Source organism: Psittacula echo (assembly GCF_963264785.1).
Source record: "Psittacula echo genome assembly, chromosome: 5".
Lineage (NCBI taxonomy): Eukaryota > Metazoa > Chordata > Aves > Psittaciformes > Psittacidae > Psittacula > Psittacula echo.
Window position 1 is genome coordinate 4698216 of NC_137739.1, and position 18378 is coordinate 4716593.

The following is an 18378-nucleotide window of genomic DNA, read 5'->3' on the forward strand; positions in this document are numbered from 1 at the left end:
TCATTAATGGAAATCACTGAACATGGGGCAATAAGGTAGCTTCACCACCATTCTGCTTTTTGTGGCTTCTGTTAATCTTCTCATGCAGTTCTGCTCATTTTAATAGCAGAATCTGTCATATTCTAGTTTTGCACAGATCGAGGGAGGCAAATTACAAGGGATGTAGAGCAATTCCTATTGACTTTAATGAGGGTTGTGTTTTTTTAAACACTATTTGGAAAACGAAGGTCCTTTTATTTTCTTCTGCAACCTTGCCTTTTTCACATGCTTTGTTGATGGAAAGACTGACGTGAGGCAGGGTATGGGAAATGTCTGCTTTCATGTAACAACTCAGATGAACAGCATTTGGCACTGGATTGCAGCTTTCAGCTGAGCTGTCTGAATCACCTGTTGTGTGCAGTCCCCTGTGGCTGCAGCTTCCTCATGCAGGATTCTCAGTCACTTGTTTCCCAGGTGTGTTCCAATGTGTTTTCAGTGTGTTTTAGTTCTTTCATTTGCTCATTTTTTATCCCTTTGCAAACTGAAATATTCCCCCCCCCCCCATTTCTAATTAACTCTCTGCCACCCTACTTGTGGTGAAACCTGATTTATTTCTCCTTCTCTGCACTGAGAGGACAGGATACTTAATCTCCTCTGGGTGGATGCTGAAACACTGTCTGAATAAAATGCTGATCACTCATCTCATTAGTTCCTGCCAGCTCTTCTCTGCATTCCTGCCACCTGTGTTTTGCATCGTTTGCTACCCTTTCTTTAAATGACAAAGTCCCTTCCTTCACCATTTTTGGAGACTAATCATTCCTACATTAGCTAGTAGCCACGTTTATTTATCATATTATTTATCATATTATCTGGAAGACCATGAATATCACAGGCTAGAAAGGATTGTTTGGATAAATAGTTTGAAAGGGTATGAAGCCTGTGACTACAATTTACTGTAATTGCTGTTCTTTTGGGGCATTTCTTTGTGGATAGGGACCTGCTTTTTGTATTAATGTCCACTTGGTAGCTGCAGAGGAATAAAGGATTGGGATCCTCCCCCATCCAGGGAGCAATGAAAAAGCATGTTGTAGAAACAAACAAATATAGCAGCCCAAATGAATTAGCATTTTGAAAGCCTCTGTGTTTGATACCCATCTGCAAAGTAAAGAATGAATATGAGATCTGTGTGGATGCATGCATACATGTTTGCAGTGGCAAGCTCTTTCAGATGGCAAACACTCACTGTAAGTGCCAGTATTTTTGCACATCTTGAAAATGTTTGTTTAAAAACAGAAAGAGAAAAGATTGCCCATCTGCAACGTGTGGTGGGAAATTATGTGGGCAGAATGTGCATGTGCAAAGCGAAGGGAAGCAGGTGAAGGAGGAGAAGAATCACGATTTTTAGTCCTCATGCTGAAGCCTTGAGAGACTCATTTAGTGACATGGCTAATAGCATGCTTTTCAGAGACATCCATTCTGCCTCACTTTTGAAACAAACCTGGGCTGAGAAACTTAACAATGAATTCAGCCAAGGGCTTGGAAGCCTGGCTTGCCAGGCCATTAATGGTCTCAAGCAAATACGTTGGACTCTGTTTTATTTATTCATCCTAAAGTGTAGGTGTTAAGAAATATGAGGCTGGTAAGTGGGTGACAGGCATCGGCAAGCATCACTTCAGCAATTCAGGGTAGGAGAGAGCCTTGAAGTAGGATTGTAAAAATTGCATCATTTGTAACCTTTACAGCACCAGCCTTTTTTTTTTTTTTTTAAGAAAAAAACCTCTGTAACCAACAGCTTTCGTTTGGACATGAAGAGAATAACTAAAGAGAACATCTGTTTTCCCTTTAGATGTGGAACTGCAATAGCAAGCCATGCATAAATTTTGTTAAGGCTTGCTAATTTCCTATGAGTTTGGGGAGCTACATGTTACCCGTAGAGATATTTGGCTCTGCATCACCAGATGAAAAGCCATTTTATAAAACAGTGCAGAAAAAAATGGACACAATTTGGCAGCAAATGTGTTCTGTTCTGTTCTCATGGAGCTCCAATTTCTTTGGCTTTGCTTTAGCACTTTATAGATTTGTGCCTTTTTTTTCCCCTCTTAATGTCACTCATCTTGTTTTCCAATGGCTTTTTATGACATAGATGACTAACCAAAACAGGCACCTGAATTGACAAAACTGCTTACTGCTGTGAGGCTTTGTACTCAAAATGAGAGGTCCAAACACTTTCAGGACTTGCATCTGGTTTTAAGTTGTACCTGAGATGCCAGACTTTTTGTGTATGCCAAAGACATGTATTTGAGCCAGCATGTGCCTGTTCTGTCCCTTTGTGCTGTAGAAATACATCTCCAGATTTAGAACCTGGAAGCACGGACTGTTGAGACATAGCCCTGTTCAGATCCCAGTTTCTGTGCCCTTTGAGCACACCTCACTTCTGACCTTTCTATACTCTCTGAATCAAGGTACGCTGTCCCTGAGTATAATCACAAGAACTTCACACTAAGACCTTAGAGCTGCAAAACACTTGGCAGGACATGCCTTGAATTACACAGATCATGCCTTGTTGCATAAAATAAGTAGAAAACTTACAGGCTGTGTTAAAAATAGGCTTGTTTTCTCTCAGTTGTTTGGGGATTAATATGAGGTTTTGGTGTTTTGAAAGTAAACTAATCCACTTGTTGGCTGGTGTGTAATGAAGGAGAAGAGGCTACTGTTAAGCAGTCTGAAAATAGTGAAAATTAACTCCATGAAGTGTCACAACTCACATATTTTATGTATGTGAGTAATGTATCCTCTGTGGGACAGAAGATGAAAATATCACATGAAAAAGAAAAACATGGTGGCTATAAATTTAATAGAAGAAGCAGGCATGCTTTGGAGATCACTTTGGAGGTGACCTCTGTGGTCTTGACCCAGGGGCATTTGATAGGGTTTTCACAATTGCCATAGTTGACTTTCATATATTCAGGGTTTTCCTTAACATAGAGTATGACTCCTGCTTTTGCGGGTCACCAGGGTCTAAGGTGCCTTGTTCTCTATAGTGTCCACCACAGGAGCATGGTTCTAAACCCATCTATCTGTGTCTCAGCCCTAATACCGTGCAGCCTTTTCACTGTTTCCTGCAACTTGTCCACCTGGCACAACAGATCACCAACCTGTGCACATGTTTTGCAGGTAGTTACCTTTTCTCCAGGAGAAGGGTCTGGGCACTCCTTGCAACCTACTGTCTGTCCTTCCTTAGCAGTTCCATCTGGATGGAAGCATCAGACATCTCAGGGGCTTTCTCTGTAAGAAACACTGGTTTTAACTCTGAGGCAAGTACCCACCATTATGGCAAAGATCTAGAACACTTCCCTGGGCTGTGGGGGAATATAGTCAAACAATTATAATTTCAAAGCACTGTTTGTTATTCATTTCTCTTCCAGTCTTACCATTACAAGGCTGCTCACGGTTCTCTAGTTCTTTGTTTGGACATAGTTTTTAATGTTCTGGTGTCAATAGAACCTCAAGGGTAGGCAAATCTGGATTATAAAAAAGGACACATATCCCAAACAACTGTATAGTAAAGCAATATTTAAAAGCACAAAGCATACACTGAGATACAAATTCACTAGTAAGTGGATTTTTGTTTGAGGGATGCCTAAATACTTCAGTGTTCTTTGGCTTCATGGGAGTTGAGACTACAATCGTTTCAAAGAATTTGAATCTCTGAGAAAGTGCATATTACAATACAGATCATAAAGTCTTGCAGAAAACATCTAGCCAAGGTATCGGTACCTAAGGCAAAAACCTCATATATTAGTACTGGAAGGTTCCCATATGCTTAATTATGTTACTAGGAAATAGTTGATCTATTTATTTGAACTATTCTTGTTTCATTCCTCTGCCGGAGAACATTATTCATCTGTCTCTCTCCACCTTTTCATTCTGCTATGGGGAGTGTGCAGAGAGAAGGTAATAGAAAAAGCCATATAAAACCTCTGAGAATGCAATAAGCAGAACATGGCACTTTTAACATGACAAAACTACCGGCTTAGGTAAGGGCTTGAAGTGCCTGTAAACTCCAGCACCTCCTGAGGCAAAGAGAGTCAGAGTCTTAACAACAGAGAAGCAGCACAAGGAGTTTAGATCATAAATGTTCTTCAGATCTACAAGCTTTGCTAGCTGAATGCACAATGAGCAATTCAAGGGCCCCAACATCTTTAAGTCAGCCTAAGCCAGGAGTGCATCTGCCCGTAGTAACAGCAGTTTAATATTTTGACTCAGTTTGCTCACCTAGCATGGTGGTCAGAAAGGACAAGGTGGGTGATATATCAACTCGGGTGATTTCATCAGTGCATACTTCTTGCTGTTGTCTTAAGACTGCCAGGTTCTTGTCTGAATGTTGAAGTTTAAATTACATTAGTGCTCTGATATTTGCTACATGATGCTGTACTGCAAGGTGGTGAGCATTGTTATTTATTTGCTTCCCAGTTTCACTGAGCAAAATATTCTTCCTGGCAGTGACAGTGTCTGGTGGCACACAGGAAAACAAAAGCCATGTCCCAGGTGTGGGCAAACATTCAGCTTTGTAATACAGCATTCATTACTTGCATTCTCAGCTGCAATTCTTGCACATGGTGCCTTCTCTGATGGTGTTGATAATACGCTTTCAGAGGACAGAATGCAGTCTTTTAAGCTCTGGGTATCAGTGGACTGGGTAATAAATGGGCCATCATCCAGGTGGGCACTTGGGAAGACACTTTGGGATTAGCCAGCTACAAGCTTTGAGACACTGAAATGATCGCTCTGCGTCCTTTCAAAGACTAAATCCATATATCCATGTATCTTCTCTATGCTTGACCCGGGTAGAAACAATTGGAGCTTATAACAGATAGAAAGAACCAAGGTCAGGCAGCTCAACTCTCATTTCACGTACTCCTGTGGCCAGCATTCATCAGTGAGGCGCATCCTCTTCTCACCTTTCTGTAAGCAGAAAATGGCAGTTACTGACTGGAGCTCAGTATCAGTGTTTTTCCATAACTACCTCTTCATTTACCAGAGCTGCCCAGATGTCATTCCCATCTGCAGTGAGGTCTTCATGTACCACCAGCTTTACCAGCTGCCATACAGCTTTTCAGCTTTAATCTTCTGCCGTCTGTTTTCAGGGCCAGGGCCTCAGAAGTTCGTGCTCCAGCCTTTCCCTGAAGAGCTCCTTGTCTTTCTGCTCATAATTCAGTTGCTCTGTAGGCAACAAGGGAGATGGAAATAATGTTGCCCTCATTGCCTCTGTCTTTCTGTGCTCCAATCCTCTGTTTTCTTCCATCTTTTAGTCTCCTTCTCCCTCCCTCTCTATTTATGGAAGATGAAGGCAGGAGAAATAGAAGCAGCTGTACAAGCATTTCTTCATCTCAGCACAAAGAGGAGTTACAGGAAGAAACATATATGGGGAAAAAGAAAACAGAGTAAAACCAGACAAAGGTAAAGCTGGAAGCCTGAAAAGTAAAAGAAGGAACAGAAAAAATTAAGTCAGTATTGTTTTGTATCAATATAAATTGTTTTAATTTCAGTCTAAGGCCAAAGAAGGGAGATGAACTGGAAATCTTGAAGAACAGAACTGGGCAGATGATAAGGAAAAGGAGAAAGGGAAGGCATTGGGACTGAGTAGAAGCCAAGCTTTTATTGGGGTGCTTACACCTATTGCTTACGCTCAGAACATCTGCAGAAACATTAACAGGGATCACCACGACCCTTTGTGAGGTTCTGCCCCGTCCCTCAGCAGAGCAGCAGAAACCATCTGAATGCAGATCCACGGTAACAAACAAAATGAGGAACCACAGTGCTGCAAGGAAAAGAGGGAAGGGAGGACCTTTTCCTTTTGACAATTTGATGCAAGCTGTTGAAAGCTGCTTTCATGGATGACTGCATAGAGGTCTAAGGATGTCTGGCAACTGATTTGTTTGATTAGTTTATTGTATACCTTAATGTCACCCTCACTTACTGATGAAGCAGGCCTATTGCAGGAGCTTTCTGTGAATTCTCTGCCAAAAGCCCTAAGAACCTCAGAAGTCTGAAGAGGACCTGAAGTAGGGCACAGACAAAGCTAGTGGGGCAGAAGCAACTGAGCCAATCAGCAAATGCCAGTCTGGGCACTTCACAGTTACACAGGAGCTGATTTCCAGGCAGTTTGGCATCTGCGGATTGCAGCGGGAGTCCTGAGTACTCAGCTGTTGTGAAAATCAGGCCTCCAGAGCATGGGGGGCTTGGGGTTGATTTGTCTTCATCGCGCTGACTGGCTTCTTGTGGTGCAATTATGACATCCAGTGGGAAAAGTCGTGAATTACAACGCTATTTTATATGTGGAAAGAGCTGCTGCCAGGTCTCAAACTACAGTCGAAGGATAAGATCCTGGAAGAGAAAATAACTTTCTCAGGAAGGGTTCTGTGCTGCAGTGAGTGGCTCATGACCAGGAGTCTTGTGCTGTTCTCCTCCTGACTTCTGCAATACCTGAAGGTGTCTAGGTGTCTGTCCTTGCTAAGGAGAAAATGACTCACTTGGGAAAGTGTTGACAACAGCATCCCAATGTGATTAATACTCGCACGTTATTCTCACAAAGGTTTTGTTTAATTGCTTTTGGGTTTGTTCCAAATCTGTGACTTCCCAGTCTCTTGGGACATCTTAAAGCTTTGTAACATCTTAAACTTTGTATGAAATCCCTCTGATTTGAGGAGTTTCCCTCAGCTCTCTGTATTTGTGTCCCTTGCCCCACTATTTGGTACAGTCCTGGGGCAGAATAACTTACCCAAAATCTTAAACTGGATTAGATGTTTATGGCATAAATAATTGGAAGAACAGACAAAGGAAGTAATGAAGGACCAAATAATCTCTTAGAACAGAGGACGTGCCTGTCTTTAAGGATTGCATTTTGCAGCCAGAAGGTGTGGGATCCCAGCCACTGCCAGGAGATCACATACCAGCTGCTTCTGAAAATGCTTTCCTTTTCCTCCTCCAGTACCTAATCAGTAGAGCAAGGGGATTTTCTTTCAGGTGTGTCCTTTGATACTTTAATCCCTGCCTCATCATCAGCCCAGTACTAGATTGCTTCAATATGCTTTACATGGAATTACACCTGACATCAATCAAGAAATGAAATTTCTCACAGAATCACAGACTGGTTTGGGTCCTTAAAGCTCATCCAGTTCCAACCCCTGCCACAGGCAGGGACACCTTCCACTGGAGCAGCTTGCTCCAAGCCCCTGTGTCCAACCTGGCCTTGCACACTGCCAGGGATGGGGCAGCCGCAGCTTCTCTGGGCACCCTTTACCCCCTCAGAGTAAAGTACATCCTCATAATAAAGAATTCTAAATGACCCTTCTCTGTCAGTTTAAAACCATTCCCCCTTGTCCTGTCCGTACAGGCCCTTGTCCAAAGTCCCTCTTCAGGTTTCTTGTAGCCCCTTCAGGCACTGGGAGCTGCTCTGAGGTCTTCCTGGAGCCTTTTCTTCTCCAGGCTGAACAAACCCAGCTCTCTCAGCCTGTCTTCAGAGCTGTGTACAAATACCAGTGCGAGCTGCGTTGTGTTCTGTGGCAGGCATAGCCCTGTGCTGTGTGTTCCAGCGGCGATAGTACCTCACCGGGAGCAACTCCCGGGGCAGCTGAGCCTCAGGATACAGCTTGCAGAGATCCTCGTACAGTCACTGCATGACTTGTACAACTGCATCGCTCAGGTGTGCACTAGACCCTGCTGGTCGTTGCTCCTCGGCACGTTATTAACACCGGTCCCCGATACCGGGCTCGGCACTTTACAGATCAAGCCCCTACCCCTCAGCGTCCGCCTCACGCCAACCGCCCCGTACGCGACCCGACGTCACGACCCGCACGGCGGGCCCGCCTTCTCCCACAGTGAGGCCACGCCCCCTGCCGGACAGCCTCGGTCCGGACCCGCCCTCCCGCCTCTGATTGGTGCTTGCACCACCTCCCGCGGGGAAGCTCCGCCCCCGTCCCCACCCCTGCGCCGGCCCTCCCGGCGCTGCTCGCCCTGCCTTGCCTTGAGCCTGCGGCTCGCTTGCTCCCGCCCCACATGGCGGCTTCTCCAATCGGAAGCGGGAGCCGTTGATTGACACTAGTACGATCCAATGAGATGCAGCGTTAGCGGGGCGGGACGGCCGAGCGGGCACCTCCCTCCGCAGGCAGCGGCGGCGCTCCCTGACTGAGGAGGCCGGGGGCTGCGGGTCCTCCCGCTCCGCCTCAGCGGCACCGGAGGCGGCCGCTGGCTGAACCCGGGGCGAGGGTTGTGGAGGGGTCTTTCCGCCGCTCACCGACCCCTAGAGCGGACCGGCGGTGCCCCCTCCCCTGGCAGGGCCTGCGGGCCGCGCCCCGCAGCCGCCACCCCTCCCCCCGACCGACCGGCCGGCCTCCCCGGGCCGCGCCTGCCTCCACTCCCTGCGCAGCGTCGCCAGCCGAGCCGGGAGAAGGGGAATGGGCGGTCCCGGCCCTTAGCCCCCGGCTGCGGCGCTGCTCCGCCTCCCGGGTCCCAGCGTCTCGGTGGCCTCCGCCCGATGCTGGCGGAGCTGGCTGGGGTCTCCGCGGCGTTGTGAGCGCTTCTGCCGTCCCACAGCCGCCATGTCCGGCGTGGTGCGCACCCTGAGCCGCTGCCTGCTGCCGGCCGAGGCCACGGGCCGCGGCGGGGAGCAGCCGCGGCGGGAGGGCAAGGAGCGGAGCCGCGATGCGGAGCGGGAGGCGCGGCGGCGGAGCCGGGAGATCGACGCGATGCTGGCCCGGGAGAGGCGGGCCGTGCGCCGCCTCGTCAAGATTCTGCTGCTGGGCGCTGGTGAGAGTGGCAAGTCCACCTTCCTCAAGCAGATGCGGATCATCCACGGCCGCGAGTTCGACCAGAAGGCGCTGCTGGAGTTCCGGGCCACCATCTACGAGAACATCCTCAAAGTGAGGGGCGGGAGGGGGCCCGGGTCGGGGGAAGCGGTGGCTTAAGCCGCCTTCGGTCGGGGCGGTCGGGGATGGAGGCCGGTGCCGATACATCCCACAGCTTTAGGGGGTTTGGGCCGTGTCCAGAATCAGCGTCTGAAAAGGATGAGAGCTCGGCCGGGGCGACGGCGGCCGCTCCCCCGGGCCGCTTCTCTCGGGTGCACCCGCTCTCCAGGCAGGGGGTTTCTGCGGTGCAGGTGTTTTGAAGGCGTGTACCTTTTGTGCGATGGCCTGGAGGGCTACGGGGGGCGAGACTGAGGGTTTTATCCGTCAGAAGGCCTCGTTGTGCAAAGGCTCAAAGGAAACTTCCCTGCAAAGGGGATTGAGAAAAGCTTTGTGGAAACGTAGAGGAAAGAGGATATAGGTGTGGCCTGCTCTCTGGAAAAAACATTATGAGAGCATCCTCGAAGTCAGAATTGAAGAAACTTCAACATTTGAAGAAATGACGAGGAATTATCGTGTCTCTGCTAAGTGCCCTGAGTCTATGTACCTCGAGATGGAACAAGAAGCAGGTCCTTATGGAGGTGTTATAGCTGTGAGTGGTTGTTACTCAGTGCAGCTTTAGAAATGGCTTTAAACTGAAAGAGGGTGGATTTATATTAGATACTAGGAAGAAGTTCTTCCTTGTGAGGGTGCTGAGGTGCTGGCACAGGTTGCCCAGAGAAGCTGTGGCTGCCCCATCCCTGGCAGTGCTCAAGGCCAGGTTGGACGGGGCTTGGAGCAACCCGGTCTAGTGGAAGGTGTCCCTGCCTGTGGTGGGGGTTGGAACTAGATGAGCTTTAATGTCTCTTCCACCTCTAACCATTCTGTGAAATGGAGAAGCACAGGCCCTTGGGAGTTTGGGCAGTGTGGGATGTTACCAAGCATTGTGCTGAAATGAAAATAACTTTGGTTTGGTACCTTAGCAAAAAAGGTTTTGTTCACTGTGTGTGCAGGCTTTATAGTGCTGTAATGTATTTGTCTAGTGACTGGAGAATATGAAAGCTACAGGTAGAGCATTTAGTCTACAGACAGCTGAGAAAATGAGCCTTGACAATTACTGTTTATTTCTGGGAAACAAGCTTTGATGCCCTGTGCAGATAGAAGTGATCATGTTTCAGAAAATACATAAGGGTGCACGAAAATCTCACTGAAGAATATATCTCTTCATATTTTTCCTCCAAAAGAACTGCTACTTTTCTGCCTGTACTTTTCTGTAGTACTGTCTTTATTCTTAGGTGGGCGTGGATTTGTAAGACTGAGATTTTGGAGAAAATTAAAGGAAAGGGAATCATGCAAGTAAAGAATCGCAAGAGTTACTTTGAGTTTTCAGATTTGTTTCTAAATAGAAGCTTTATATGTACTTAATAAGGGCATGCATATAATGACTCTTGTTTTTAAGAATGTTGCTCTTCTATGGAGGGCTTTTGCTTCTGTTAGTGAGAAGGAAAATTGTTGGCTAATTTTCCTTTCATTCTTTTTCATCCATTTTCAGGATTACAGAAGCCCATTAACTGCAAGAAAGTTGAAGCTCAACAGCTTCTCTTTCTTTGTAGTTACGTGAGCAAGGAAAGTGTTAGGAGGTTTTCTTATCTATACACCTAGAAGTAAAGAGTTGGATTTTAGAGGTGTCAATGTGTATTTTGGTACTGCCAGTGATTTATTTGTTACTGCTACTGATTTAAAGTAGTAGCAGAGGCTTTTAAGGGAGCACTTTGTGAAAACAGGAAAAATCTGAGACTTCTTTCTCTTTGAGTTGTCTAAGCAATACTAATTCTGGTAGAATTTAATATTTTATGTATGCAGAAAGTCTAGAGCTTTCAGCTGTAGAGCTTGGTGTACTTTGAAGGAAAAGTTAAGTGTCTCCATCTTGTAGTAGGGCAGGCTGAGTTATGCACTTGAAACACTTGTCTGCTGGATGGCTTTGGGCAGTTGCAGACCTTAGGGTAGAATCCAGGTCCTCAAGGTAGCGTGCTGTTCTGATTTCAAGACTGGTAGTTAACAACACTTCTTGGACTGTTGTCAGCTGAACATCTTTTTAAGCCTGCTAATCATCAAACTAGAATTTGTAAGTGTTTTTGTATGAGTTAATATGCTTCCACAGGTTGTGCTTTTGGCCTTGCAGGCTGTGATTTGGGAATGTTAAGTTAGGCTACCCTTTTAGCTACATGGGCAGCATCTTTTAGACTCTGCCTTCTCTGTTTCTCCAAATGACAGAGGTGGCTCTTGCATATAAGAATACAATTTACTCTTCACCCATAGATTTTGGGGAATGGCTTGGGGTGGTCACTATGCAAAGAGCAGGCATAAGGGAGTACAAATAAAGGGAATTAAATGAGTTTTCTGGTGGGAAGGAGGTCTGAGACTGGAGGGTGGGGAGAAGGCAGTAGATGTTCTGTTTGCTTTGTGCTCATCTGAAAGAAACCTCGTAACACCTGGATATTCTGCCATAATCATCAGGGAGAAATCAAATACCAAGACATAATTACAGGGCTTTCAAAACATAGCGATGTTGTCAATGCATTTATTTTAGGGTAATTGAGTAACACTTTCTTGTGTTCAACTTTCTTCTGTTGATAACCATAAAATGTTTCAAGTAGACTTGTTCTGCTTCTTTGATGTAAATTGTCAAGTGAATCTGATTGCTATTCTTTCTATAACAGTGTTTAGATTACTTATTCTTTTCACTTTTTCAGGAAGTTCAGACTAGAATCATCACTCATTAGGACTAAATCGAGCGGAGATCACCATGTATCCAACTTACCAGAAAATATATAACATGAATTCTTATGATCTGTGGACTGTGTGAAAATGATCCTGTCAAATAGCACATGAATCTGTTTGATGTTAAGTACAGCTGCAGCAACCTTAGCCCCTTTTTCCACACAGTTCTCAGCATGGTCAAACAATGGTTCTGTTAAGCTTCTGCAACACTGAGATCTGAGTTAGAAATGCAGTGTAAATCTCTGGGATTAAATGGTCAATTTTCATTTTCCAGCCATGACTGAACTTCTCACTGAAGGAGGAGGTTTCCTACTCTCTCAATAGTGCTTGATATTTCTGTAGTGCTTATTGCAGTGGTATTTAGGCAGTTTATACAGCTTATGGAGAAAGAGGAAACTGATTCAGAGAACAATCAAACCTTTTAAAATAACATTGCTCAAGTATTAGTTGACATTAGTGTCAGCTTCCATTTTATTCAGTTTTCAGCTTCTTGCTTTTCTGATATCTTCCCAGTGCTGAGTTCTCTCCTCACCCTGTTCTTGCTGTTTCTCATCTCCCACTTTGGGGAAACCCTAGTTAGAAACAAAATGCTGAAACTAAATAAATCTGTGATACAGAATTTACTTTTCCATTTAGTACAGGTGATGGTTCAGGGCTTTGCTAGCTTTTTCTGGTATTTGTGGGATGGTCTTCAAATACATTAGTTTTGCTTTGGTTTAAGGTAAATAGTCATCGGCTAACTAGGGTTTTGCTTGTTAATCGGGGCTAAGTTTCAAAGTCACTTTCTGAAACTTCTTGATGACTGAAGTGAAAAGCAGTAGTGTTAATGTTCTGGTATGAGTACACAGGCTTCGTAACTTTAGTACACCCACCTGGAAAAGGAAAGTGGATAGGACAGGGCTAGCTGCTGCAGCATGAATTTTAAGGTGACTCTTGGTTTTTCAGGGAAGCTTGGAAAACTTTGTGTACCTTTAGTTTCAAATCTGTGAAATGTCTGATGGTGTTACATGAGCATTTTGATGCCTTCCAACTGCAGCTGAAGAAATCTTTTGATACCTTCCAAAACAGATAGATTGGCCTTGCTACTTCCTTTGATAACAGTTAAAGGTCTTAGATACTTGATGAATCATGGCTCTGATGTTCCTTGTCTAAATGTTATTTTGTTTCAAGTACGAGAATGTCATGCTGCTTGGAAAAACCTGGTTCAGCTGCATAACAAAATAATCTACAAGCACAAGAGTGGTTCTTGCACCAGCTTGTTTGGGAGATTTCAATCTGAAAAGAGGAAAAAAATCAGCTTTTAAAAACCTAAAGTATAATCTGTTGAGGTTTCTAGTAATGTTAGTTCCAGTGTCGAAAATGAGGCCACCTGAAGGTTTCAATACATCTGTGAGTGTGTTCTTGTTGTCTGTGGTGGTTGACTGAGGAATTGAAAAGCCTGGAGTTTGGGAGGGAAGGACTACCGAGGAAATGTCATGTAACTTTGCTTGAGGGCTCTGAGTCTGGGGGAGAAAACCAAAGATTTTGAACATGAAGATTCCCTTAGGATATCTCTTTGGGACTTCTGAGTGCAGTTGCAGTGCACATGGGTATACATGAGAGTTTCTTCTTATCGGCTTGAATCTGAGGGACAGTAGAGTGGACAAAATGAGTAGCCCATGCTGAAGCCTATTTTAAGATGAGCTTTGGACTTCTGCAGCCAATACTAAGCCCAGACTGCTGCTGCTTCATTGCTGCAGATACTCTGTACACTTTGAATGGGCTTATGTTTTGTTCATGGTCTCTGACTATAAGGTAGGTGTACCTGTGTGTCACTGAAAACCAAAGCAAGAAAACCTGCAACTTGTAGGCTTCAGTCAGGTACAGATAGGAACTCTGGGAAGTGGGAAAGAATATTCCTCAGTTTAGTTGGGAGCTACACTTTAAGTGACCAAATTACCTAGTCATTTATAATGCAAGCATATTTCTTCTAACAGCACAAAGGTGAAGGCGGAATAGAATACATCTTCCCATTGTGTAAACTCTAGTTACTCCTTAAATTGACTTGACTCCACATTCCCTTGGGTCACATGCAGATGAGCCTCTTAGGAGGGGATGATAGTGACACTCAATCTGTCGCTTCAAAGCTGGGGTCTAGCTCTTCTTGAGTAGTTGGTCACAGGACAGTGTCAAACTCATTTCTGCTGGGACACCTTCTTCTGAAAGGAATGATAGAGTATGTAGTAAAAACTGTGGCTAATTAGGAGCTTTTCCATTAAATTTAACATACAAGTGCTAAAGTTGTATGATAGAACCTGTATTTAAATCTGATTATCCAGATTATCTGTTTATGCTTATACCATGTTGTGGTTATTTTAATACAAAAATAATACCAAATTATGCAGAAAAAAGGGAAAAAACCTTTGAAGTCTTGTTGGTTTTCCTGTTCAGGTTCGTTTAATCAATGAAACTCTTACAGACTTCCAGTTGATGTATTTTCTGTGTCTTAAATACGAATTCCATCAGCTCTGGTGGGCTCTTTGCCTTGGGGTGTCTCTTGCTTGGGCTAGGAGAGAGCAATCTGTCTTCATCATGGCGGACAGTGGGAGAGGAGTAATGGCCAGTAGTAAGTGATAAATATTCATCGTTGTTCCAAAATAGAGCTTACAATGCTCTTGTGATGTAGTCATTAGGATTGCAGAACATGGGTTAGTCCCTGGAGACTGTAGACACATACTTTGATGTTTTCCAGACAAAAGTTTAGTCACTTGAGTGACTAAATTTGAGAGCTTACATTATATTCAGTTGGTTGAGTATACATATATCTTTATAATTAACTTGGAAACAGTACTGGCAAAAAAACCAGCAAATTGTGCTAATAACATGTTTACAAGAAAACTTTGGAGCACAGGCAAACTAGTGAACATCGTTTGAAAAAGTAAGTTTCAATGCAGATTGCAACAAGAGAAAAAACTAAAAGGAATCAGACTGTGGAGTTTCCAAATGACTCTCCTTCACTTGCATGAGGGGTTTTTCACCCTTGTGAGGGTCAGGAACTGTTCTTGTTCTAGCATTGGAAGGCTGTTCTGTCTCTACCCTTCCCTTCTGTTGCAGCACGTCTGCTGGGCATAAATATACTATATATTTACAGTATATTTATGAGGGCACATGACAGAGTCTTGAAAGCCTGATAGTGATACTTTTGGAACTGCAGATGCTGCTTCTGCTCTCTGAAAAGCATGAACTAATTATGAACTTGATATTAGTGCAATGGTCTCGGGAAAACAAGCCTGGTAATGTAATTCTGGAAGCATTAACTTGGAGAAGAAAAGGCTCAAGAAGGACCTTATCACTCTCTACGGCTACCTGAAAGGAGGTTGCAGTGAGGTGAGGATCAGTCTCTTCACTGAAGTAATAAGTAATAGGTCAAGAGGTAACAGCCTCAAGCTGCACCAGGGGAGGTTTAGATTGGATATTAGGAACAATTTGTTCACTGGAAGAGTGCTCAGGCATTGGAACAGGCTGCTTAGAGCAGTGGTGGAGTCATTGTCCCTGGAAACGTTCAAAAGCTGTGTAGATGAGGCCTCAGTGACACGGTTCAGTGGTGGTCTTTGCAGTGCTGGGGTAATGATTGGACTTAATGATCTTAAAGGTCTTTTCTAACTCAGTTGATTCTATGATTCTAAGAACTTTATTTCGGGGACCTGCATCAGTCGTCACTTCTGAGGTCATCATCTCTCTACTTTGGGTCGAATTGCAAGTAAAGCTTGCAGTGAGAGGTTTTTTTCTTCTGCTGCATTCATCATCTTTTTGCTGGATTCAGTCAAAGACAAGGAGTCTTTTCAGAGTTTCCAGACAAGCAGACATCACTGCTGCTCCCAATTCAGAGATTCAGTGGCTAATCCAAATGTTTCTTAATGTTTGTGTTCCTGTGGACTAAGTAAATGACACTTCCCCTTTGTTCCCACTTTTTATTTGTATGTTGGGCTGGAAGGTAGGTCATCTTTACTGTTTACCCTGCTCTCACCTGGGTGGTACTGGAATATGTGAATGGTGAAAATACGGGCATAGCTGGTGAGCCTTTTTGTTGTCTAACTGGTGCTGCTCCCACCCCTAACCCTTGTGTCTGTCTCACCTCACAGCAAACTAATACAGGCAGTGGAAACCACTTTTTATATAAATGACTAGGTTTTTGGTGGTGTTTGCTCACTGGACTGGCTTGTGGGCTCAGATGAATGACAACCTATCAAACAGCAGAGGGTGGAACTACACTACCAGGAAAGATGCCCCTTTTGATGGTACCTAAGCTCTTAGACTCACTACTCTCTAACATGAAACCACATCCGTAAGGACATTGGTGTCTTCCATGCTGCTTGGCTATAACTTTCCAAGGACATAGATCAAATAAAGCCACCATTAATTCTTTTATGATAGCGTCCTATAAAAATCTGATTGTCTTGCTCTTACTTGGTTAGTAGTAAGTCACCTTCCAACTGTTCCAAGCAGCAATTTTTAAAGAAGTGCATAGGACTATATTTGCAAACACTGACAACTTTATTTTTAAAACTTAAATTTGAAAATCTCTTTTTTAGAAGGTTAAGAGATGTTTTCTAAAAATACACATAGGTTACATTTTATCATCTTTCTTAACTTGCCAGTAAGTAGTGCTGCTCAGAAGTCCAGTCCCTTCTATGGCTGTGTGATTCAGCTTTCTGTCTCTTGTATTGGCACTAGTGATCATAGAGCTGCTGCAGGTTTTTGGTACAGTCAGACTTGCCAGTCCAGCTGGACCTGTGTTCATACAGCTGCATTGCTCTGTCCTGTTGCACTGGCTCAGAGAGTCTGTTAGAAATATCTTGCAGAGGTGGGACTCCTTTTGGCATTAGCTCAGATCGGTATTTGTCTCTCTGAATTGTGATCCCCAGACTTTGCCAGTTCTTTGCCAACAATGATGAGGAAAACCACAATGGGTTTGATTCTCTCTGTTGCCTACGATGTGGATTTGCAGCCATGGGGGAAGGCAATATTGCCTATTAGCCATGACTTGAAGTCCCCTGATCGAGTATTGAGCAGTGATCAGCACTTCTCTCACAACAACAGTTCCTCTACCTGGTACAGAGATGCTGGAGATGCAGGGCTTTGGTATGAGGTTGAGTAGTGTATTAACAGTAAAAGCTTAAAATGTAGCTACTGCAGTATTTCATGTGTAGCAGTTACTCTGTTGTCTGTGATCTTGTAACTAGTAGTTTCTTCAAATTATTTTGAGAAAATACACTGTAGGAGACTACTTGTATACAAACTCTTAAGTAGTTTTGCAAGTTCTCTCTGGACACTTGACTAGAATTAGCAAGTCTTTTGATCACTTGACTGTTGGCTTGCACTTGGAAGAACCTACCCTTGCTCATGAGCAAATGCATCCCAAACCCATTGTTCCTTTTGCGTGTTTGATGCTTAACTGTGGGGTGTTCACTCAGCCACTGAGTTGGGCCATCTGGTGAAAGGTGTGAGATTTTAAGGATAACGAATCCTTCAAGTACTGGAGTATGTGAATAATTTAAAATGTGAATGTAGTGTTTTATGTAGTAGTAAAACAACTGAGGTAAGATATTCTTAGATCAAGCTGCTCTTTAAATACTGCAACACTTCTTTTCATGTATTGGCAAGCATCGCTGGCTTCAAGTCACACTACTGGTGATAACCTTTCTAAAAATCCCCCCCAAATCGTTTAATTATTATTTGAAAGTACAAGACAACCTGGATTTCTTTTTTTCCAAAGCTAGAACACTTTCCAAAGTAAAGGAAAAAAGTATCCTTGAGCCAGTCTCAGCAATGAGCATTTGTGCAAATGCTCGTAAACCCTTCATACTGCTGGTGAGTAGCAAACATTCTGCTCAGTGCCTAACAGCTGTGCTCTGTCAGGCCATGGATCTAGTGCTTTGTCTCTGACATGGAAAAAAACAACCCACAACCGAACCGGGGTACAAGAACAAGGCCATGTGATACTTTGGTATACTCTCCCAGTTACTGGCAGCCTTTGGTTTCGGAAACTTCTTGAGCCAGGAGCTGCATCTGGAATGTAATTGAATAGTTCTCTTTGGACCTTTCTTCCATCAATTTGTCTTGATTTCTTTTTAAGTCCATTTATACTTTTGGCCAACATCCTATGTAAATGAGTTAGTCTCTCTGGGAGGTGTACAGGCGAAACCCGTCTTAGTTTAACTCTCTTGTTTGAGATCTGTGTTGCTGCACCACTCTTACAAGTATACCTCCTCTACTTGTGTAGCAAGGGGCAGGGACAGAGTAGTCTTTGTCTACTCCCTTTCTGCAAGTGGTCTGTAATTTCTGTAGGTTTCTGATATATCGTGCCTTAGTTATTTTTTTCCTCTTTCTTTCGAAACTGAATTTCTGGCTATGTTTAGTGTTTTCTTCTGTGTAAGATATGATACTTCATGAGTTAGACCATGTTACACTCTCGTTACACTTTCTCATGTTCTACGCTCTCTCCGTTCAGATTTTGTGCATGCCAGGGACATATACAGTGACTTGAATATGTTAAAAATGGTTCAGAAATGAATGGAACAGAGAACTTCCTCCCTAACTGGTGCTTCCAGTATGTTACTGTTTTGCCTGCCGCTAGCCTTATCTGTGAATTTTAATTCTTTCCATCTGTGCTTATTCTAGGACCTGCTTTGATTGCAGCACAAAAGCTTTTGATCAGCTGAACTGTTCAGAAGTTTATTTCATATCAATAGTGGTT

General features: G+C 44.0%; 1 protein-coding gene across 2 annotated transcripts in view; it reads left to right on the forward strand.

Annotated features, from left to right (window-relative positions):
* The first annotated feature begins 8219 nt into the window (after window positions 1–8219).
* Window positions 8220–18378, forward strand: part of GNA12 (G protein subunit alpha 12) — a 44018-nt gene continuing 33859 nt past the window's right edge. For both annotated transcript variants that reach the window (XM_080618022.1, XM_080618023.1), the window contains exon 1: window positions 8220–8900. In XM_080618022.1, the coding sequence (XP_080474148.1) occupies window positions 8580–8900 (321 nt within the window). In that variant the 5' untranslated portion in view covers window positions 8220–8579. The remainder of the gene's footprint in view (window positions 8901–18378) is intronic.